The sequence below is a fragment of the Polistes fuscatus genome, unplaced genomic scaffold (genome assembly GCF_010416935.1).
Source record: "Polistes fuscatus isolate 324 unplaced genomic scaffold, CU_Pfus_HIC Scaffold12, whole genome shotgun sequence".
Classification (NCBI taxonomy): domain Eukaryota; kingdom Metazoa; phylum Arthropoda; class Insecta; order Hymenoptera; family Vespidae; genus Polistes; species Polistes fuscatus.
The window spans coordinates 4,831,150-4,855,467 of NW_025113020.1; the positions used below are offsets into that span (position 1 = coordinate 4,831,150).

Sequence of the window (24,318 nt, forward strand, 5' to 3'; positions counted from 1 at the left end):
GGAAGAAGGAAGGAAGAAAAGAGCTGGGTAGGCTTGCACGCGCGCGCGCAAGCAAGCAGCAAGCAAGCAAGCAACCGAACGCCTGCTGAGAAACACGTCAGAGAGGAGAAAATTCGTTAGAGTGTGTGCTGGTGTATTCCGAACCAGTGTTCTTTCTCTTTCCCCACCTTCACCCCCGCCCCAATACCTCGCGCTCTCTCCGTCTCTCTCTCTCTCTCTGTCTTTATTTTTCTCTCTCTCTTACTCTCTTTATCTCTATCTATCTATTTTCTTTCTATTCCCAATATCGAGTTCGGAATATGCAAGTGAATACTACTGGCCCCTACACTCAAATGTCCAATGGACGTCGAACCATCAACAGGATTTTCCACGACTATCCCCGTCTAGACGGGTTGTCTTAAACACCGTTAAAGGACAACCAAACCGTTGTACCTTTTAACGCATTACTGTCCCCCCCAATAACTTGTCGTCATAGTCGTCGTATTAGTATACCTCCTCGTGCTCGGTGTTATCATCACCGTCGCCGTCGGGGAGGAGGCTAAAGCCACTGTGGTGGTGCCTCGGTATGGAGATCGAGGCGAAACAGAGGAATCAACGGAATCGGAGACGTGAACGAGCCCTGCGTATGCTGGCGCAGAGGGAAAACATTGTCAACACCAAACAACAACAGCAACAGAGTCAACAACAGCAAGGACAACAGCAGCAACAGCAACAACAACAACAGCAGCAGCAACATAGTCAACAATCGAATCAACAGCAAGGACAACAACAAACCGGTGGTGGTAGACAGAGACCACGCGACGACGAGGAGGACAGTCATAGCGGAGAAGAAGAGGATCCCAGCCCAGGTGCTGGTACTGGTGTTGGTGGTGGTGGTGGTGGTGGTGGTGGTGGTGGTGTTGTTGTTGGTGGTGGAGGTGTTGGTGGTGCTAGTGCTGTTGGCGGTGGTACCGGTGCCAGTGCTGGTAATACACTTGGATTACCTGGACTTGGTGGACTACCAAGAAACTCCCATTCTCGTGAAGGTGGACATTCAAGGCCACCTAGGCCACCACGACCACCCAGACCTAGAAAAAAGTCTTGCCTAGCCGCTGCCGCAGCTGCCGCGGCAGCGGTCACCAATAATCAGAAGGAGCCTCCCTTCGAGGAAGACATCATAGACGGTTTCGCGATCCTCGCCTTCCGCACCTACGATGAACTCGAGGTAATGATGTTTCTTTTTTTCTTTTTTCTTGACTTATCTTTTTTCTTTTTTTTTTTATTTATTTGTCTTACGTAGTTTTAGGCCTCATGTGTGTTTTTGTTTTCGTTTTTTAGAGGTATGAACAAATTAATATGAACATTGATCCTTCGAGTTAACTAGGTAATATTAAAGTAAATCATACAATCAATTTTATAACATTTTTATGACGCGAATTATTGAGAAACGATTGATTACAATTCTCAAAAATTCTACCGACGGACCGATGTGATCAAACACGACACAGGGTATCTTGCAAAACATAACCTCAACATTATTCACCTCAACAATGAAAAACAAGTCAGATACTTCATTATAATCATTTCATTTTGTATTTATTTATTTATTTATTTATTTATTGTAAATAATTCACGTTTTATTGTTCAACAAACATTATTAATATATCTCATCCTCGATTTTATATCACGTAACTTTTTAACAAGAAGAAGAAAAAAAGAAAAGACGCGAGTTCTTTTCAACGGTCATGAAACTTTCGAAATCTTTCTGCATGCTACAATAATACCGTACACGTTGTATTGTATCCCGTAGTAGTAAAATAAAAGCGCGCGAAATTTAAACATTTCCATCCCCCTCTCACCCGTCCAATAAAACTGTAACCCCTGGCGATTAACGTTGATTTAAACAAAACAAAATTAACAATAACAATTTGTACCGCACTTATTATATGTATCCAAAGAATCTAAACAAATGCGTACACCGAATAATAATAATAAAAGAAAACCAGAATAAATAGAAAAAACTTATCGATATTAGAAAAATTATTTGAAAAAATAAAAAAGTATTGGATTTTGAAATATTGGTCAACTAGAAATTCGATGCTTAACTTTTTGTTCGCGTACTTGTACCTGGATAATATAATACACATAAAAAACAAAGCATACACGCATCTATGAGTAGAAGAAATGAAAAAGTGAAAATGTACACTGATATTCTGTTACATACTTACTTACGTGTCAAAGAATCATAGGGATTGGTGGTATCAGCTTATTCGTGTACTGTACAATACTAATACAAAAGTAAGTGGTATAACAGATGAAACCAGTGATGAGGGCTGGGGTAGGGGAAGGGAGAGAGGAGGAGGACCTAAGGAAGAAGCAAGGAGAGACCAAACCGACTCGAACTCTCAGCGTCTGAGAGAATCAGCCGGAGAACGACGACGGAGATCGATCTCCCCAGGGTCCCTTTTCCTATATAGACACCTAACGTTCTTTGCCCTCCTACGAATCAGGGCTTCCCCTTCTTCACCCTCCTACCCTACCCTTCCCTTCCCTTCACTCCCCTTCTTTTCTTCCTTTCTTTTTTCTTCTTCTTCTTTTCTTACTACCCCCTCAATTCGTACACCACCTTCTTCTTCTTCTTCTTCTTCTTATTCTTCTTCCATTCCTCCTGATACAACACTACTTTCTCTTTTTCTTTCTTTTTTGTTTCATCCCTCCTACGAATACACCTTTTTATCCTTTTTATTTTTGTCCCTATCACTGCAAACACATCAGGGGTTCGAGTAACCTTCTGTCAAAGATAAGCTTGTCAGACAACGTATGATCGTGTATATACGATAAACACATAATAACACCACCCACCAATAACTGACCCATGATGTTCATCGTAATCATATAACTCGATAACTAATTTGGGAATTACGGGTGATACACTTTTTTTTATATTGTTTTTTTTTTCTTTTGTATGCGATAATTTTAAGGAATATACACAATTTTCTTTCATTCGGAATACAACGAGTTTCTAATATTATTTATGCATGTTAGAATAAAATAAATAATATCTATAAGAATTGTATATATTATTTTATTTTAGAGACAAATTATTGATTTTATGATTTACTATTATATTACTATTGTATAACTCTTTGTTTTTGTTCACGATCAATGTAACACGAATAATACGTTTTGACGCATTTTTTTGTTCTTGCTTTCTTTTGTTTCTTTATTTTTTTTTTCTCGTTTCCAGCCCCCCCCCACTCTTTCCCGACTCCTCTAACGAATCAATCGAATTCATTCCTTTGTCATCGTTTAAAAATTCATTCTTACGTACGTTACGAATATTATCGGCTAATTGAACAATCATTTTTCTTTTTTCTTTGTTTATTCCAATTTGAAACGAGAAACATTACTGAAAAAAAAACAAAAAAAGAAAAAAAAGGAAGAAGAAGAGAAAGCGAAAGGGTTAAAAACACGTTTTGAAAATTCTATCAATTCGAATCCGAAAATGAATGAATTCTTCTAGCGATAGAATATTTTGTTTGTAAAAAGAAACAAAGAAAAAAAAAAACAAAACATATTCGTTCTTTTGTTTTGTTTTCTTCTTTTTTGTTTTGGTTTACCAAAATTACATTTAACGTGTATTATATATTCGACGGGAATATACGAGAATTCAAATCTGGCCTAATTAAATTGACGCTGGGAATAGATCGAATAAGATTGTTCAAGTAATTAAGTAGGTACTTAACACGTATAATGATTAAATCGTTGACAGTGGGAACGTTTTAATCTGACTTTAATCGAAACATTTAATCTCGTAAAGGTTATTGGATCGATATGTTTTTGCTTGGTTGATAAACAGTATTGATATGATTAATGCATTTTCTTTTCTTGTTTGTTTGTTTCTTTCCTTCATTTCATTATTTCCATTCCTTTTAATTGTTATATCATTGAACATCTGTAACAGCACACATACGCACAGACGGACGCAAACACACGTATCGTTTAACGCCTATACTTGAACTTTCGATAATACGAATATCGATTGGTTGACCTTGTTACATAATCGTTCCTTGTCGTTAAGCAAAACTTCGATAACTCAAAAATTGTCCGTTGAATTTTATTATTTGTATACACACATATATATGTACGTGTAAACGGATAAATATTTTTTCTTTTTCTTTTGCGTGACTCCGAAAGAAAAAGCAACCAAGAAAAGAAAAAAAAGAAACAAACCCAAAGAAACAAAAAGAAAAAAACAAAAATAAATACGGTTTTAGATTTTTAATGCAATTTTTTCTTTTTTTTCGTCCGGGGACGAAATGGAGACGCGTGCGCATGCGCGGTTTTTGTTTCAACGATCCGCCATGTTTAATTTTTGCCGCCAATAAAAAACGTTCGCGAATATTTCCCATTGCCGTATGTTCTTTTTCTTTTTCTTTTCTTTTTCTTTTCTTATCGTCGATGAGAATCAATTCGCGCGATTATCGTTAATCGGTACTGTTAATCGTTCGGAAATTGTACGCGCCAATGGTAAAGAAATGTGAAAAAAAAAAAAAAAGAGAAGGAGAAGAAGATGAAGAAAAAGAAAAAGAAAACATTTACGTTTATACGTAACAACCTATACGTGCTTATGCGTTTATGCAAATACGTAGATATATATATATACATACATACATACATATATGAGTATCAATTTAAACTGAGTAGCTTTACGAAGCAATAAAACTTAATTAACGATACGATATACAAACAAGTTTTGTAAGATTATGGTAACCATTTGCAACCCCCCTCCCCTCGGCCCACTATCGAGTAACTCCATTTCAAATTCACGTTTATTTTCATTTATTCAATCTTGTCAATTTTTCTTATCGTCGAATGAATAAAATACGTGGACGTGTTTGAAAATTTGTTCGTTAAAAAATAAAACAAACTCCTACACACACATACATACACATACACATACATACATACATAAAAGCACGCACAAACACGTGGAAAAATTGTTATCTGCTCGCTAATGCTAATCTCGTTTCTATTTTCGTATAATGAGGAAAATAAATGAAAATTAAAATAAAAAAACAAAAAGAAAAGAAAAATAAAAGCATCGCGCAACGCACAACATCTTATCGCAATGAAAATTTGTAAATTTCCGTGTTAGTTACAAATTATTTTGTTTATTTGTATTGAATATAACGTCATTAATTTTATTTCTCTTTGAATATAATTTGCCTTTTTTTTTCTTCTTCTTCTAACAATTCCCCCGACCCCACCCCCTCGGCTGTTTAATTGTCTTTTTTAATTGTATAAGCAAGCAATACTCGTTTCTTCGAACACACCTGAGTGAGATTTAAAAAATCTTTTATAAACTCGTTTCTTGATCGTTCGCGAGATGTTATTTACATGATTAGGAATTACACGAGAGATTTAATATTATGTTCTTTTTTTTTTTCTTTCTTTCCGTTTAAAATTTATTGACGAACGTAATGGTCGATCGTAGATCTCGTTTAAAAATTAAAATGAACGATTCAATTAATTTGAGTAATATGTTTTCTCGCGGTGTGAATATATTTCTATATTTTATTGAACAAAAAAAAAAAAAAAAAAAAAAGAAAAAGCAAATAACTCATTTTACATATAAAAGTAATGAAAGAGTAAACGAATGTAATTAATTTGAATGTTATGTTAATATCTTTTCATTTGATTTACAGTTGTCATTACGTAAATATTCATCATAATATCATCAATATCATTTGTTTATAATAATACTCAACAAATTTTCTTTTTCTGCTTGTAAAAATGTAAAAATTAAAAAGAAACAAATTTAATATTTTTCTTTGAGATATCTTGAGTTATAAAATTTATATAAAATATAATAAAATGTTCGGTTAAGAGAGAATTAATTTTGATTTTCTTTTCTCTCTTCGTTATTTTCAAATTTAAAAGTTATATTAACGAGAAATGATTTAACAAAAAAATATTCATCTAACGAATTATGTTAGTTACAGTATATTCTCTTTATTCTTGAACGACAATGCCAAGCAATTATTTCCATTGCAAATTATTCGTTAAGAACGATAACAACTAAGTGACAACGTTGTCGCCGTCGTTAGTTGTAAAAGGCAGCATTGTTCGGCCAGTAATTACCGTACTCCTTTCTTTCGCATTATTAAACTTATTGTTATCACATAACCTCGCAAGAAAATGTATACATTTAATAGTACTATGACATTTTTATTTATATATATATATATATATATATATATTATAAATCTCTTCATACGTTCTTATATATCATTTTCTTTCTTTTTTATTACACTAGATCATTATTTTTTCGTTATTTTTCATATCGTATCATTCATTCCATTCGTTTCCATATCATTTTTGTCTTTTGTTCTCATCCATATGCAGTCGCCATCTTGTTTTTTATCCAATCATTTCTTTTCATCGATTCACTCGCCATCTTGTTTTTTATCCAATCATTTCTTTTCGCCCGTTCATTCGCCATTTTGTTCGCAAATTAAGATTCCCATTTAATTGATTGTTTTTCTTTTTTTTTATCACGCGAATACATCGAAAATTGGAAATATATTTATCGAGAATATTTATGATAAATATTTTAAAATAATTATTGCTAATATTAATACTCATGTTTTAAATGGGGGGATTCTTTTCTTATACGAATTGTTCGAATTTAACTGATCTACAAATTGAAGAAAGAGAAAAAGAGAAAGAGATTGAAGTGGGAGAGGAAAAAAGAAGAAGAATATCGAAAAAATTTCGAAATTAGCAAAGATCCGCAAATCTCAGTTAACCGGACTCCTTATACTTTTCGTCTCTCGTTAACTCTGCTAACTATCTTTTCTATCTTCTCTTTCCCTTTTTGCGAGGGACGAGATGGCTCGTAATTTATCGAAGAGATTAGTAAGAACTGACGACATTGTTGTGGGTGGGTGAGACAGAAGAAAGAAAAAGAACGAAAGATTTGTGAGAGAGAAAACAGAGATGTGTTGAATAAGAGAATGTATGTGTGCGTGTCTGTGTATGAGAAAGAAAGATAGTTAAATGAGTAAAGAAGTATATGTATGTATAAACGTGTACGTGTGCGTGTGCGTGTGCGTCTGAAAGAGAAAGAGAAAGCATGTGTTATAAGTTTATTATCGACGTTTAGTTTTTATGTTATTACATAGTATAAAACACAAACTGTCATTGTTATCATCATCACGTGCTAAGAGAAAGAAAAATATATGGAGAAGGGGAATAAGAAAGAAAGAAAGAAAGAGAAACTTCAAACGCGATTTTAAACCGGTCTTTGCAGTTAGGATACAACACAGCTTCTGTACTTTTACGGAATGAATTTTGATGATCGATGGATTTTATCCAATCCTTAGATACTTCGAGATTATTTTCAGAAAATATAAATATTCTTTGAATGACTAACTTTTTGCGAATGAATTTTCCTATCACCGAGCACGAAGCGCGAGTTTTTGAGGTTAAGTTCAAATTTTGACGATCGTCGAAATTCACGAGACACACACACACACGCGCGCGCGCGCGCGAACGATAATGTTTGAAAGAAAAATCGTATGTATTTTTTCTTCAAATAATTAATATTATTAAAAAAGTTAGGCTAAATAATTTACGAGAAAAAATTGATCACTTGGTCAATCCGTTAAGTGTCGTTTAAGTTTTGCTATTTTTTTCTTTTTTCTATTTCTTAAATTCTTTCTTTATCTTACCTCTTACCTGTTTAACAGAAATGCACCTTTCCTGATTCACCTTTCTTCTTTACTTTGTGTTTATCCTCTCTCGTCCCAAGATAGTATGAACGAAGAAGAGAGTATAGAAAAGATACAGGATTGTGTATGGTGGATAAAATGTGGACAGGGGTGGGGGGGATGTCCAATCATTTTGTACTTTTTGTCCTATCACAACAGGAACGAGCCTACTCGGGTGATTGTCCTCAGTATAGAAGATCCCTTCTTATCCACAGTTCTGCTTGTTCCTCTTCGTGTCCTTACATTCTTCTGGAACGTCTATACGTGTATTTACCACTCACATTTTAATACACACACACACACACTTTGTGTATTCATATATATTATTATACTAAACCTATCAGATGAAATCAAATGACTGGTTACTTTAATTTGTATTAAAAAAATGTATAATAATTATTTCTAAATTAAATGAAAATATATATTGTTCAATATTGAATTATGTAAAATCTCATTTTAGGTTAGGATTTAGGGAATTCTTTTTCAAAGAGGTTAGGTACTGTAATTTGTGAATTAAAAAAATGTATAATAATTAATTCTAAATTAAATGAAAATATATATTGTTCAATATTGAATTATCTAAAATCTCATTTTAGGTTAGGATTTAGGGGGTTCTTTTTCAAAGAGGTTAGGTATACAAACAAAAATGTACATTATTATTTCTAAATTAAATGAAAATATATATTGTTCAATATTTAATTGGCTAGAATCTCATTCTGTTACGATTTAGGGTTCTTTTTATAGCAGTTATTTGATCGTTCACGTTAGAAATATATAAGTGTTGATAGGTTTAGTATTATATATATATATTGAATTGTATAATAAAAATATACACGCAACTTTTATCGATAATAAAAATCTATCCAATATAAAATAATAATCAAATATATAAATTACAATTTACACACACACACACACAGACACACAAAATATATTTATAAATATTTGCTAAAATTAAATTAAACCTATAATAGAATTAATTTCACTAATATCTGATCTTTCATTACAAATCTATCCATCTATCTATCTATACATACATACATACATACACACACACACATATTTAATATCTGTTATAAAACAGATAGGTGTGTAGGTGTATAAAACGCGTAGGATGATATAATATCTGCATATTTGTTTGCCTATCTCTCATCTTCTTTGTAATATTATTATCAAAACAATTTCATTTAAATAACGATTACAAATTTTTCCTCGTTTGAAAAACGATATTACCTATCAAACAAACAACACTTCTTCTTCCCCCCCCCTCCTCCCCAGTACCCGGTTCATATTATTGTCGAGTACGTTTTCACGTTAAATATTTGAATAAAATTTTCCTTCTGATACGTTATTAAAATTTCAAGAGAAACTGAGAGAGACAGAGAGACAGAGAGAGAGAGAAAGAGAGAGAGAAAGAGAACATAAATCTAGAACGTTACCTTTACATCTACGTACATTTATTCACGTTCACACATACACACATACACATATATAACATACAACGCAGAACGTACATACGTCTGGTTTGAGTTTTCATGAAAAGATAATACTTTAAGTATACGAAGTGGGATATCTTTCCCACCCCTTCCACCCCTTCCTCTTCTTCTTCTTCTTCTTCTTCTTCCAACCCTTCTCCTTCTCCTTCTCTTTTTCTTTTCTCTCTCTTTCTCTTTCTTTCTTTCTAAATTCGCTTGATCGATCTTTCCTAGAGTATACAAAGAACAGCTTTGGAAGATTGAACGACTTTCTGACAAAGTCAGAGAAGCAAACCTTCTTAGTGTTTCTACTACCACTAACAAACACTCATACACACATATAATACTACAGTTTTTGTTAGATATACTATTAATATATATATCTATCTATATGTATGTATGTATTGGTACAAACAAATGTAACATTTTATTGGACTAGAATTTCATTCTCTGTTTTATTACTGTTATTATGTTGGTATTGTTTTTGATTATTGTTGTTGTTGTTGTTGATGGTAGTGGTGGTGGATTGTTTTATATTGAATTGATATGATATCAATTATGTTATTTCATTTGCAATTTAGATTTCAATAGATTTGATTGAGTTGCGTTGATTTTAATTACATTTCAAATAAATGTCAATTTTATCTAACATATTTTTTCAATTCTGGGTGGGAGGGGGGGGGGTAAAAAGAAAGAGAAATTATTGATCAAGGAAGTTAAGGAATTAAATAAAATAAATAATAAACAGAATGTTTAGTGCACATATATGAAGGTTCATCTAATTTTTAATCGTAGAGGGATGATGATTAGGGTAGTAGATGAATTGTGTGATTGATTGTGTTAAGGGGGGTAAGAAAAATTCAACAAAATGATCATAGTAATTTGTCTTGACAAATAATAACGTTATATTAACATAAATATTTATTATTTATAAATGTTATATTATTATCATTATGAACAATTCTAACCTCTTCTTCGATTTCTCTAAAATCACATCTTATTACCTTTGGAATTGAAATAAGACGAAAAACTATTTCAAACGAATTGATAATGAAAACTAAATATCCTTATAATCAAATTTTCGAATTTTCAATTGGAATTTGAATTTTAAATAACAAAATTATCAAACATTTTCTCTTGACTTTAGATATAAAAAAAAAGAAACTTTCTCCAATCATTTTCACAATATTTGTTTTAAACATTCATTGGTGAATCATTTTTATGATACTGTTTCGATATACACCTACACATATTGAAGTACTTACATGCATATCTATTAATAGATAAGAAAAGTATATATATTTATTGAAAATGGGGGAGGGACAGGGGAGGGGGAGGGGGAAAGAAAGAGGGTAGAGTCCATTATTTTTTCAAGTACACAGAAAACCCTTAACGTAATCACTGAAAAAGAGGATTCTACTTACAAACCGGAAATGGCTTACAATCGTATTTTAAAGTGGTTTATATATAAGAAAATAAGATTTTCGTTTATGTTATACACATTAATTTCTTTATATGGGATTGTTCAGACAATTTGATAATTATTTTAAAAGAAGTAGATTTTAATATTGACAAATTTCATCGACTCATCTGTAATTAATTTGAAACATTAATTCGTTTAAAACTACATAAAATAATGCGATGATGAATTGATAAATATAATTATTTTTTTATCATCTATCTCGTAATATTAACAGGAACAAAAAGAAATAAATTGTCGAACATTTCGAGATGTTAGTTTTATGGAAAAAAAAAAAAAAAAAAAGAAAAAAAATACAGAGAATAATCCGTGTTGAATTTTTTTGTCTGGTTTTTCTTTTTTTTTTTTCTTTTTTTCTTTTTGAGGGAAGGAGGAGGGGGCTGGGGAAGAATTGTTCGATCGATCAAAATTTTGTTCTATTTTATTCGATTTGTTGTTATCATTTAATGATAATCTTATCTTTTAATGATAATAATCGTTTAATGGTCAGACGTGAGTCAAGAAAAACGGTTAGGTCAGTGTCACGTAGATAGAAATTGAATTTATCAAGCTGCCAAAATTGAAGATGATTATATAAATTAACGTAAATAAGATAGAACTAGGGAATATATAATCAAATTATAAACGTCACACTCTCCCAAAATTTAATTCTATTCGTTTTTTTTTTATTGAGTATTGTGTAAAAAATACGTTGTCAATTAAATACGTCGAATAAACCCCCCCCCCTCCAGCTCCCAGCCCCCAGACCCCGTACGGATTCGAAAGTGTCCCCCATTAAAACGGAAAAAAAGAATAAAGAAAAAAAATCCTTGGATCGTCCAGGGTGAAGGTAAAAGAAAAAAAGAAAAAAAAAATTTTTCTTTTGGTTTCTTTTCTTCGAGACAGGGGGCAGTGGTAAGAAGGGGGGGGGTCGCATTTTTGATGACTGTTGAAAATACATTGGTCATTTATTCCCCTTTTCACCCGACCCCCCACGAAGAAAATATTTTTCCACCGGTCAGACATTTTTTCAAGGTTAATCTTTATTATCTCTTGTGAAACTAACTTCGAATAAAAGAAAATAAAAAGAAAAGAAAAAGAAAAGAAAAGTGAAACGACGAATAGTTTGTTTTCAATAAAAATGACAGTTTAACGTTAACCTTGCAAAAAAGAAACCAAAAAAAAAAAATACAAAAAAAGAAATAGAAAGTAAGGGGAACAATGGGGGGGAATTGAGAGAAAATTTCTTTTTGTGATTTGATAGATAGATAGATCGTTTTTGTTCTCAACTGTCGCTGATACTTTGACGACCAAGTTTTCAAGATAAATCGAATATAAATAATAATAAACGAAAATAAACAAATGAATAAAATAAATAAAAAAGGGGGGTTGAAAAGAACGTTCCAAGGTGGACGGGGGGAGGGTTACTTTTGGAGAAAAAAAATCTTCGATCGATTAAACTGACGTGGAACGTTGAGAATTATTATTTTTGTTCTTTTCCATCCATGTAAATCTGTCGAAAGATTTTCACCTGTGAAAATAAGTCCCCCTTCCCCCTTTAAACTCCTCCCTCCCCAACCCCTTTCGAAGTTTTTTCTCTTCTCTTACTCGTTGGTTGGTGGAGACCACTTTTATCGTTGTATTTACACCACAGTAAATATTTTTACTGCCAACGGTTTATTTCAAGCTCCGTTCCTTTTCACAACCACCACCACCACCACCACCACCACTACAACAACAACTGTTTATTATTATTACTACTACTACTACTACTACAATTCACCCCCGACCATGGTCAACCATCTTTCTTTTTCTTTTTCGTTTTAGTGTCTCGGACCACGCCAGACACATACTAACTTATTTTTCGTTTTAACTTTTTCCTCACCTAACCTCACTTCACTTCTCCTAACCTCACTTCACCTCACCTCAGCCCTCACCTCTCAACATTTATTTTTGTTTTTGTCCTCGAGCAGGGTAAATGCCTTTATATGTGGGCACCTTTTTAAAAAAGTGCAAACCGAGCAGGTAAAATTCTCACTTTCTCTTTTATATTTCATTTTCCGCTAGTTTCCGGGCTACCTTCTCTTCTCCTTACTTTGTTAGTATTTATTTATTTATTTATTTATTTTGTTTTTCTTTTTTTCTTTTTTTAAACATCTCTCTCGTTAAGTAAGCGTAAATCTTTACAACGTATGCAAGCTTTTAAATACTTACCACGAGTATTTACACGTTGACATTACTTTAATGTAACACACAGAGAAAAAGAAATGAAAATTAAGAACAAATATTATTTTCTTTTCTTTTCTTTTATTTTCTTTTCTTTTTATCGTCCACCACCATTTACACTCGCTTGTTCTACGTTAGTTGGGTTTTCTTAAAGTTCAAAAAGTGTAATTAGCGAAATTGTGTAAAATAAATTTGGAAAGAAAAAAAGAAGAAAAAAGAAAATGGCGCTGATTTCTACTTCTTCTTCTACTTCTTCTTCTTCTTCATAAGTTAGAATATAAACAATGCTGTCATGATAGGTGTGTTTACTTTTGGATAATTTTTGGATTTATGCCAAAATGTCGTTTTCATCCTCGCAACGTCAATTTGGCAACTGGCAAGGGGCCGAAATTTTCGTCAAACAGATGGTCGTTGTACCAAAGTCGTTGGCTGTTATTGTCCTGAACATAAAACTCTAACCAGAACGAAGAATTTATCTTCTTCCATTCCTCCCTTTTATTCTCTTTTCTCAAAATGTACGAAGAAGAAGAGACAATGATACATTTCTGTCAAATTTAAAGCCAGTCAGTAACCATTCGTACGCTTTTGCACGAGACATTTATTTTATTTTCCATCCTCCATTCCTTCATATATATATGTACATATTTATATGTATTTGTGTCTGTGTATGTGTGTGTGTGTATTAATAGAGACATGTACTTCGTCGTTGCTAACAAAATATTCATCGAGCCGCGTTAAATATACCCACGTGCGACTAATATGCATGTCCAGTTCTTCCACCTCCCCTAAATCTCCCATTACTTGGAGTTAAGGGTGGAGGGGGGTGGGGTTATTCGAGGACAGTCCTGCACAAGAGTAGGGAGGGAGGGCTTGCATTATTTTCCTCAATGAAATTGCACGCCACGATTATATTCAATTAAAACTTATCTTATTTTCTTCTTTTCGCTTTCTTTTATAAAAATATTGTTGCTTTTCTTTTTTACTTTTTATTTCGTTTTAGATTTGTTCGAATAGTTCGCGCCAGTTTTTCGTTTTTAATAAACGTTTTGAATACATTTTCAAAATCGCGCGCGAAATTTTGGTCTGTGGGGAGGGAAGTGTGTTCGTTTAGGGATTTTTTTTTTTTAGTAACCCCTGAAATGTTCGTATTGCAATAACCAATGAGAGATTCGTAAGTTGGGAAGTATTTTAATATTATTTTTTATTGACCAATGACCTGCGTCGATACGCAGGACGAAAATCGAGATCGACCAATGACTTGTTAATACGTTATATGGTATTCTAATAGGTTATCAATTTTGAATTGATTGTAATATTTATTATATTTGATACATATTTGATTTCTTTTAATAAACACTTTGTTCATTATAGCCAATGTATTAATTAATATTGTTTTTTATTTATATGTATCAAAAAATATAAATATGTTAAAGTTTTGAAATCAAAGAAATTGAAATAAATCGCGTTACCTTGTAATTAATAGATTTTTGATTAAAGTAGTAGTTATTTTCTATAAACGAACCAACGAATGAATAAGTTTTCGTTAAAATAGAAATAAATCGCGGCAACAAAATCTATTAGGTTACATTTTCAAATACATTAGTATTACGTTCGTTTATAAAACTAACCAATGGAAGATTGATTAATTAATTTTCTGGTTTAACAACGCACTAATTTCGTGAAAAGATGTTTAGTACGATAAATTATCTAAGGATCGTTCGTGCGTTACGGACATTTGCTTGTGAGAAACATACATAACTCGATGACATAACGCGCGTATATTAAGAGACACGCGGAACGATTTGTCGCAAGCGTCAACATGTCGCGCGCACAAACGAACGAACGGGACGAACGTATGAAAACGAACCAACGAACGAATGAACGAAGGAACGAACGAACGAACGAGTAAACGAGGGAACACGAACGAACGCCCGATGATTAGAAGTCCAGATCGTGTCAACGCGAAACGAGTAGTTGGGAAGAAATGTGGCAACGGTGTACGGACGAGTTTAGTAGCCGGCTAACCGAAGCACGGAGCACCGGTGGAACGTCCGCGTGTTGTACGAGGACGACCTTCCTTCACCCGTACCATATCGAGAAGAAGAACTTTGCGCCTTAGAGTTGCATACGGGCTGCAAATAATTCACCTTTTTTCTCCATTTCTTATTAACTAAAAACAATTGACCTTTTTTTTTCTTCCCAACATTATATATTTTTCACTTTATTTATTCATTTTATTATATATCTCATTTTAATTTCAAGTAAAACGGATATAATAATATTCATATTTTTCTTTACTTCGCGATGATGCAAAATGGCGGCACTTTTAAATGTCTCTCTTCGTAGTTTTTATCAAACTAGGATTATAATCGTTAACAGAGAAAAAAAAAAAAGGTCGTTCGATGTTGCATCGATGTGTTTTTTTTTTCTGCAAAAATAAAAATCACAATGTGTGTTATTCTAGAATTATTTATAACTGTTGATCAATTTTATATAACGTTGCTGCTGCAATACTTGTTGTTTCCTTTTTTTTTTCTTTTTTCTTCTTTTTTTATTTGCAGAAAATAAACGTTATTTAAATGAATAGATTATGTATCGGTTACTGCATTTATTATTATCGATACGCTAGTTATTACTTTTTATTGATTCGATTAAAAAAAAGAAGAAAATGTAAATACTAAAACAGGATCTGTCATCTAATCGTCGATATATTAATTAATTGGCGCATTCCTATCGTCTGAAAAGTTTATACCGATTGAATATTTCCGTCTATAGATTATTCTAAATCGGCCCAAAAACTTTCCTGAATTAACCTAATCTAAGTGTGTATAATCGTATGGGTTTATCCAGAAAATTCGTGCGCCGATTAAATATTATTAAAATGTACATAGAATATTTCCCTAGATCGGCACAAATTTTCCGTTCAAATAATGGCGCGTTGCATATTATGCATATTATGCGTTATCTAACAGGAAAGTTTTTGCCGATTATGTAAAAAAGAAAATTGTCTGGACATATGAAAAAAAAAAAAAAAAAAAAAGAAAAGGAAAAAATATCAATCGTCGCAAACATTGTGTGCAAGCCTTAACAGTAATAGGAATAGGGAAGAAGAGGTCAATAAAATATATACTCGAGTAAAGTTGCATTATCAAATAACAAGAAGAAAGCTAAATCCTAAAGAGGATTCTTGCGATAAGAGAATACGAACCGAGGTAAACCAACCAGTTTCCTCGACGTAGAGAAAGAAGACAAGAAAGAACCAACCAACCAACGAATGAACGGATGAACGAACGAACGAACGAAGGAACATAGGAACGAACGAACCAGCGCAAAAGAGAAAGAAAAGGATAGAAATAATAAATAAGAAGAAGAAAGAAAGAAAGAAAGAAAGAAAGAGAGAGAAAGAGAAAGATTCGAGTAACTACGACGCACTCCCGAGCACTTTTTTCCTAGACGGGTGCAGTAAAGAGAAGGGAAGGAAAGGGACGTGGGAGGAAAAGGGGAAGGTTAGCGGTGCGCGGAGGTTTATTCAATTAATTCGCATCTCGCAAGCAAAGTCGTAGCGCGCTTATTCGAACGGCGCGGAACGAACACGTCCTAGGGGGTTTCGCTTCGCGGTTGGCACACGTGCGCAGGTGGAGAGGAAGAGGAGTGGGAGGGTGGAAGAAGCAGAAAAGCGTGGTGTGGTTGCTGCTGCTGCTGCTGCCTCTGCTGCTACTTTTTTACCCCGGCTTAAAGAGAGAAAGAGATAGGAGATCCTAGTACTTTTTTCCCCTCTTTGCTTTGGCATACGCCCGTAATACGAGAGAGGAGATACAGGATAAAAGAGTGGGGATAAAAAGAAGACGAAAGAGGAGTAGGAGGTGGACGAGAAAAAGTAAGGGGATGTATCGAGAAAAAAGAGAGGTAGGGGAAATGAGAAGGGAAGAAAAAGGAGATAACGCATTTTGCGGCGTGCGAATGAACGAGGAGGAGGAGGAGGAGGGGGCGAAAAGAAGAAAGAAAGAAAAAGAAGGAAGGAAGATAGAAGTGGTGTATAGAGTAGTAAGACTCGAAGTGAACGCACCCCGTGTATTCGAGATAGAAAAACAAATAAAGATAGAAAGAAAAAGAGAGAAATCGAGGTTCGACGAAGAGGAGGATGAGGAGGAGGGTTGCTTCCAGCTGGCCTGGCACAGCAAAGAAGGAGACTCTGGTCGCGCGGTTGCTCGTTCGGTCAATGTCTTCTCTTTCTTTCTTCCTTGCTCATTCGGTCTATCTTTCTCTTTGTCCCTCTGATTCCCTCTCCAAAAGTCTCTCCAAGCTCAAGGAAGGAAGGAAGGAAGGAAGGAAGGTTTCCCTCCCTCTGTCATCCTCCCCACTATGAGTACTACTCCCGTGCTGCATCGCGCACACGAGACGACTCCGGTGCTGCGAATCTCTCTGTCATCCTACATCCTCCCACCACCTCCTCCCACCTCCGGCACCGTCGCCACCGTCGCCGCCACCGTCGTCGATCTCTCCCGAGCACCAACAGCTACATCATATCCTGTCGTAAACCCTGTCGTGTGCCGTGTCTCGCGGTTGTGTCGTACACCTCTCTCTTATCGTGCCTTGTTTATTATTGTCCGTAGTAATCGTAATCGTCGTATCTATACTTCTTGTTGTTCTCTTCTCATATGATAAAGAAGGAAACAACAATAATGATGTTGTTGTGTCGTTACTCAGGGGGCAAAAGACGACGGTGGTGGTGTAGAAACGTATACTATCTCCGCGCTGTTACTCGGAGTAGAGAGCGCCACTCGCGAACGAACGAATGTACGAACGAACGACTATCTCCGCGCTGTTACTCGGAGTAGACGAGCGCCACTCTGCGAACGAACGACTGTACGAACGACGAACGAACGAACGAACGACGAACGAACGAAACGAACAACGAACGACGAAAACGAACGACGCGTGCGTGGCATTGGACATACCTCACGATTTAAAGCACACCCGTCGGAAAAGGCGTTCTCCTCTCGCGCGAGGGATTTGCCATCACCATCCCCCACCACCATCGTTACTACTTCTACCCTACCTACCCTACCCTACCCTACCACGCTAGCCCCCACTCCTGTTACGGTTACCCCCATTTTAGTCCTATTCTCCTTCCCTTATCACAACGCTGTCGGTCTTTTGACGTGCGCTCGCGACACGCCGTGAAAGTTCTCTGGCCGCCGTCGGTCCCGTCGCTGTGTTGCCGCCGCCACCACCACCACCACCACCACCACCAACACCTCTTCTCCTCTTCCCTCCTCCTCCTCCTCCGCAAACCACCACCACTACACCACCATCACCACCACCACTGCCACACTACTACACTACCTTCACCGCCGTGCTTCCAGGACAAGGAGATAATCTTCGGAGATACCCGAACATGGTGATCGCAGTGCACGAACGCACCAACAACCGTGTATATATAGTGAAATTCCGACGCGCGGTATAGGAAATACTACTTATTCTTTCTCTTAGAAACTAACAAAGAGAAATATAGAAAGAATTTATTAAAGGATAGATAGAGAAAGATTCAAAAGGAAAGAGAAAGAGGGAGAGAGAAAGAGAGAAAGTACTAGTGGGGTAGTACATTGGTCGAATCATCTTTTTTTTTTTTCTGCTTCGTCCGCCTCTCTTTTCGATCGGTCAAAAACGAGAATATTTCTTTCTTACTACGGGTTTTTTTTGTTTTTTTGTAATCTCGAATTATTGTTGCACGCAGCACTTATGTGTGTGGTTGGATATATGTTACTTTGATGAAAAAGAAAAAGTTTGCATTTTTTTAATTAATGCAGTTTCTTATTGGACGAATGGAAAAAAACTAACTATACAGGGATTTACCGTTGTTATTGTTGTTGATTGGTCGTCCTCGTCGTCGTCCTCGTCGTTGCTCTGCTGCTGCTGCTGATGCTGCTGCTGCTGTTATTATTACTGCTGTTGTTATTGTCAATTTTTATTTAATTACAACGCACCAATGACAACCGGATTCTTATGCAAATGATCGTATAACCAATGTGTTGCTAACGTTTCTTTCTCAAGGATATCTTTTCTTTCCTTTATCCATTTTTGTTAGGGGTATTGGAGCTCTCTCTTCCGTCGCGCGTGTGTGTGTGGTTATGTGTATATATACGTGCTGTGTCCTCCCTCCTTTTTTCTCTTTCTCTCTCTCTCTCTATCTCTCTCTTGCGCGCGCGCGCGTTTCGTTCACTCTCTCGCTCGCTCGTTCATTCGTTAGTTCGTCCGTTCGTCGGTAAGTGCGCTCGTGTTCCAACCAATAAGCGCGTTCTGTGAAAAATTAGGCGCGAAAGATGAAATATACGAATTATCTATTGCAATCATTCTGGGCTGCCTAAATTGACCTGGAAGTCTGGGGTAAGAGGAAGGACATATTCCTTATTTTATTTACCCTTTTTTTACACATTTTCAAATATAAATTGAAAATCAATTTCGGAAGGAATGACATATTTTAGGATTTGTCGAACATGGTATGTTTGTCTCAATGGAATTTCATTCTAAAATATTTCTATATAATTTTATATCTATATATATATATATATATACAAAATATTATGAAGAATATCTTTTGATAATTCTTTTTAAATTTTATTAAATTTTTTTCTTTTCAGAGTGCAATAAAGATAGCTGGTAAAAGTAATGTAAAGAAGTTGCATACGTTGCTGTCGATAGTTGACGAAAAACCAAAGCTGGATACTGGACAAAATAATAGGCACACCGAGCACCATATCAAAAATCATTTCAAGCACAACCATTATACACATAATTCCATATTGACACCATCGACGCTCAACCAGGTAAACTTGCAATATTTAATATTACATTGTTAATTGCTTCAGCTCGATTTAACGCATTCACTATTGAGAACTCAGCGTAACGCATTTGCAATGGTAATCAAAGCGATAAATAAATTTTTCCTACCATGGTGTAGTAGCGAACGTGTTAGTTTTTTGTTTTGTTTGTTAGATGTAATATTATATCATTATTATTTTACAGGGTCTAGATGCAGGTACAAGCGACGATAGTGGTAGAGCGTCTGAACAATTGCATGGCCCTGGTATACCTAGGGATTGCCAGGACGCAGACAGTTCCAGGGACCATCTCAGCGATGTATGTTTCTTATTTCATATAAAGTTACATATGTACGAATACGCATACATATTATTTACAAATTTATGCATTTATTTTACAGGCTAGCAGTCATTGCAGTTCGGGTAAAGGTTATATCGTAAGTAGATTTAATATTTCATTATCGTTTGATAATCGATCATCGATCAATCGAATTATTATTAATAAAATGTTTGGTTTTTATGTTCATTTTAGTGTGATAGTGAAGGAGAAGACGATAAGGTATTTAAAGTTTAATTAAGGTGTTCGTATTGTTTCAAATTTCATTCGTTCAATAGTATTCTAACAAATATCTGTTTTATAAAGGGCTCGGATGCAGAGTCGATACTCTTTGAATCTTCTACCCCACCACCCCTTGCACGTAAATGTAAGTATTTAAAAATATAATTTATCATATTATATACAAATGTTATCTGCATAGATAAAAAACTAACATGAGATTATTATTCATTAGACGAGCTGCCATCTTCTTCACCGCACGTGTTGCCTCCAACGAACGGAGCAGGAGGATCTCCTCCGGACACGGGAGGACAAATTTCCAACCCTGCAACGGATGCACCGGCACCTATACCACCACCAGTGCCAGCATCTGCACCAGTTCCAACCGCACCGAGTCCTCCTAGCCCAACATTACCCCCACACATATCCCAACCACCGGTAAATACGAAAAACATATTAATATAATAATCATTTCTATATTCAAATAATATATTATAATAATCGTTTCAGATGACTAGTCCACTGGCAGCCAATCCTCGTGCAATAGCTCCGCAGCAACGACCAGCCTCACCTGCTCTGCCACCACCTTCCTTATCCCAACAACCTCATACTACGATACCTGCATTGCATCCACCTAATGTGCCCCTCGTTTCATCGAGCCATACTACTAGTCCGGCGGTAGCTAATTTAGGTGTAGCTCCAGCGGCACCATCAAACGGTGCTGCTACTACAAGCTATCCACCACCAATACCCATGGCCGCCTATCCTCAAACGCAACCATCTTATCCACCGCTTTATACACCGTATACAGCTCTAAATCATAGTCCGTATCTCCCACCTGCGGTACCATCTCCTTCCCATTCTGCTTCTTCGCGTACAGACGTGGTAAGTAATGCATACGTGATAACTGTACCTAATATCGAACATCTAAAAGATTCAGATTATTTTACGATTAGAAATTTAAAAAGTATAATCACCGTTTAGTACAAAAGTCAAAGCTTTTACACACAATCGAGATAAAAACGTTCTAATACAAATATGATCGTGTGTTTGTATGATTTTAAATATTTACTTAAGATTTATAGTATCAAATTCCATTTAAATTTGACCCTAAGAAAATAGTCATTATGATCTGGATATATGATTCATTGATATATTTTTATTATTATTTTGTTTTTCTTTTTTATTTTTATTTTTTTTTTTTCAGAGAGGAAGTAGAGCTTCTCCTTGTACTAACATAAGTAAGCAGACTATAGGAAATAACATCACGAGTCATAATAATACTCCTTTGAGTGCTGCTACTACAACATGCGTGTCTACGATAACTAATACAGTTACCACGGCGAATACCATAGCTCACAGAGATATGGTTGCCTGTAGTCTGTCTGGAAGAAATAATAATAATAATTCTCCGCGTGGACATAGTCCTAGTCGAGAAAGAGACAGTTATAGGTATGATAACATATTAGTCTAGTCATCTATTACGTTAATAATGAAATAGTAAAGTCGGATTTGTAAACGTCTTAAGAAAGTGTAATATAATAATAGTAATGTTTGTTACAGTAGCAATGTGAGTAGCCTAAGTAGGGGCAGCATCACTCCCGTAAGTGTGCCAAACACGTCATCTCCAGCAAATTCTAGTCTAACTGCGTACACCAAACCACAAGGATGGATTGGGTGAGGAGAAAAGAAATTTTCTTTGAAAATTTCAAACGTTACGGTAACGCTAACAAAACTATTCGTACTTACAATCCTCAATTTGAAACAACAAATTTTATATTAAAACTCGTACGAATAAGTTTGTACGTTTACTGAATGTTAATTTCTATGATAAAATGATAATAATATTACTAATATTTGTTTATGTATTAATTGTAGTAGCAACACAACCTCACAGCTTTCTCCAGCAACAGCAACGTCTGTACCAAGGCCAACTCCACCACCCGTACCACCACTTGGGATTCATACATTTCCACCACCTATGTTCGCAGCTCCTTTACCACCACCTGTTTCTAGTTCCAGTCCGCATACTTCACTGCCTTCACTTCCTCCACCTACGACCAACCCCAACCCGTTCTCGGCAGAGTCACTTTTTCAAACAAGTAAGTTTATAAATTGATTTTTTTTTATTTATATTCGAATACAAAATTATGATAATAATGATGATGATAATGAAAACAAGAAGAAGGATGGGTATTAACCAAAAGAAGGGGTGACTCATGTTGCAGGTCAAGCGGACCTGTTAAGGAGAGAGCTTGACAATAGATTTTTGGCGTCTCAAGATAGGAATGTTAACGTAGGGGTTGGAAATTTGGGTCCACCGCCGTATCTTAGAACGGAAATGCATCATCACCAACATCAACATACGCACGTGCATCAGCACACGACGCCGTTGCTTCCACCAGCAGCGGCGACTACGTTGTTTCCTCCCCCAATCGTAAGTTTGAATGTATGTAAATTTATTACTATTACTATTATTATTATTATTATTATTATTTTGTACAGCAATTTAATATATTTCGATGCCTTGATATGAAAGGATTGTTTAGTTTTGTATTTTGCATACATACACACATATACACATTCCATACACATTTAGTAGAAAAGAAAAAGAAAGAGAGAATTATTACACCACACGTTCATCACTTGTAAACGTTTCTAATTTTCTTTAATACAGTTCAAAGATATACCAAAACTTGGCGGAGTGGATTCCCCCTTTTTTCGAGGTAATTTAAACTTGTCTGGATATACCGGATTCAACACGGGAATACTTCATCCTGGGATTGGTCCTCCATCAACACCTTTTGTACCTCCCAATCATTTAACATCATTTGCACCAAAGGTAAAAAAGGCATGTGCTAAAAAAGTATCTGAGACCAAGATTTGTATTAAACAATATATTAAATATATGTATATAAATATACATATATATTATATTATTATTATTATAATTATTATTATAATATATATATATATATATTTATATATATTTATATATCGTATCATCGACACTATTCGTTTGAACAATTTTTTTGCTTACATAAATATTCGATTACTTCTTGTAGAAGAGCGGAAAATGGAATGCAATGCATGTACGCATCGCATGGGAAATTTATCATTATCAACAAAAGCAACAAGCCGAAACAAAAGCTGGAAGTGTTAACACCAAAACAGAATTGTTAAGGCCCCCAAGCCATCTCTATCCAGGAGGACCCGCAAGTGGTTTGGGAATGTCTGCTCCACCTATGGCACCTCCATTCCCAACTAATATGCCACCTGCGCATCCTGCACCACCTCCACCTCATCCCGTTGGTTTCCTATCCACGCCAACTTCTCATTTAGGTACGTGCCATTTTATATTATACACTAATGTTTTTAATATTAATTTAAGAGAGATATATATATATATAATATTGATATTATTTGTTATAATTTGGGTATTATTTAATAGGATCTGGAATGTCACCATTTGGAAGATATCCTTCAACGTTTGGAACGCCAAATCCAAACTTTCCAGGTCTCTCAAGTTTTCCTCCAGCTAGAGAAATGCCACCTTTGAGTGGCTTGAGTTCTGTTCACGATCCATGGAGAGGGTAAGTCATTTAAAAAAAAAAAAAAAATAAGAAATCAATTATTCTAACAATATAATATCCCCCTAAATTTAGCATAATTTTTTGTCCGTTTAGAGAGACTGTGTATAAATGTTAAAAATTTCATATGGCCTGAACAGAAAGTTCAGAGTGAGGGGAATATACATATTATTAATTTTAGATTGCAACGTGCATCCACTGGCTTTCCACCAACCACAGTGTCATGGGGGTTGAAACCGGAGCCGCCAACGATCGACAGAAGAGCCGAACTGGAGGAACGTGAACGTGAACGTGAACGGGAACGGGAACGTGAAAGAGAACGTGAACGGGAACGCGAACGTGAACGGGTACGTCGTGAGAGAGAACGTGAAAGGGAGGAACAACGGGAGAGAGAAAGACGCGAACGTGAAAAGGAAGAGAAGAGAAAGCAGCAGGAA

General features: G+C 35.3%; 1 protein-coding gene across 7 annotated transcripts in view; it reads left to right on the forward strand.

Moving 5' to 3' along the window:
- The window catches only part of LOC122513462 (autism susceptibility gene 2 protein-like), a 25,397-nt gene continuing 1,079 nt past the window's right edge, over window positions 1–24,318 (forward strand). The window contains exons 1-17 of one of the 7 annotated variants that reach the window (XM_043629832.1): window positions 18,945–19,301; window positions 19,384–19,414; window positions 19,556–19,741; window positions 19,941–20,054; window positions 20,137–20,172; window positions 20,268–20,294; window positions 20,379–20,439; window positions 20,527–20,729; window positions 20,802–21,176; window positions 21,499–21,743; window positions 21,855–21,968; window positions 22,170–22,393; window positions 22,502–22,740; window positions 22,969–23,142; window positions 23,357–23,633; window positions 23,743–23,884; window positions 24,063–24,318. The exon at window positions 24,063–24,318 is cut by the window's right edge and continues 1,079 nt beyond it. In XM_043629832.1, the coding sequence (XP_043485767.1) occupies window positions 19,412–19,414; window positions 19,556–19,741; window positions 19,941–20,054; window positions 20,137–20,172; window positions 20,268–20,294; window positions 20,379–20,439; window positions 20,527–20,729; window positions 20,802–21,176; window positions 21,499–21,743; window positions 21,855–21,968; window positions 22,170–22,393; window positions 22,502–22,740; window positions 22,969–23,142; window positions 23,357–23,633; window positions 23,743–23,884; window positions 24,063–24,318 (2,676 nt within the window). In that variant the 5' untranslated portion in view covers window positions 18,945–19,301; window positions 19,384–19,411. Of the gene's footprint in view, window positions 1,205–18,944; window positions 19,302–19,383; window positions 19,415–19,555; window positions 19,742–19,940; window positions 20,055–20,136; window positions 20,173–20,267; window positions 20,295–20,378; window positions 20,440–20,526; window positions 20,730–20,801; window positions 21,177–21,498; window positions 21,744–21,854; window positions 21,969–22,169; window positions 22,394–22,501; window positions 22,741–22,968; window positions 23,143–23,356; window positions 23,634–23,742; window positions 23,885–24,062 lie in introns of those variants that run through there. The other 6 variants (XM_043629826.1, XM_043629828.1, XM_043629829.1 and 3 more) reach the window with 6 other exon arrangements.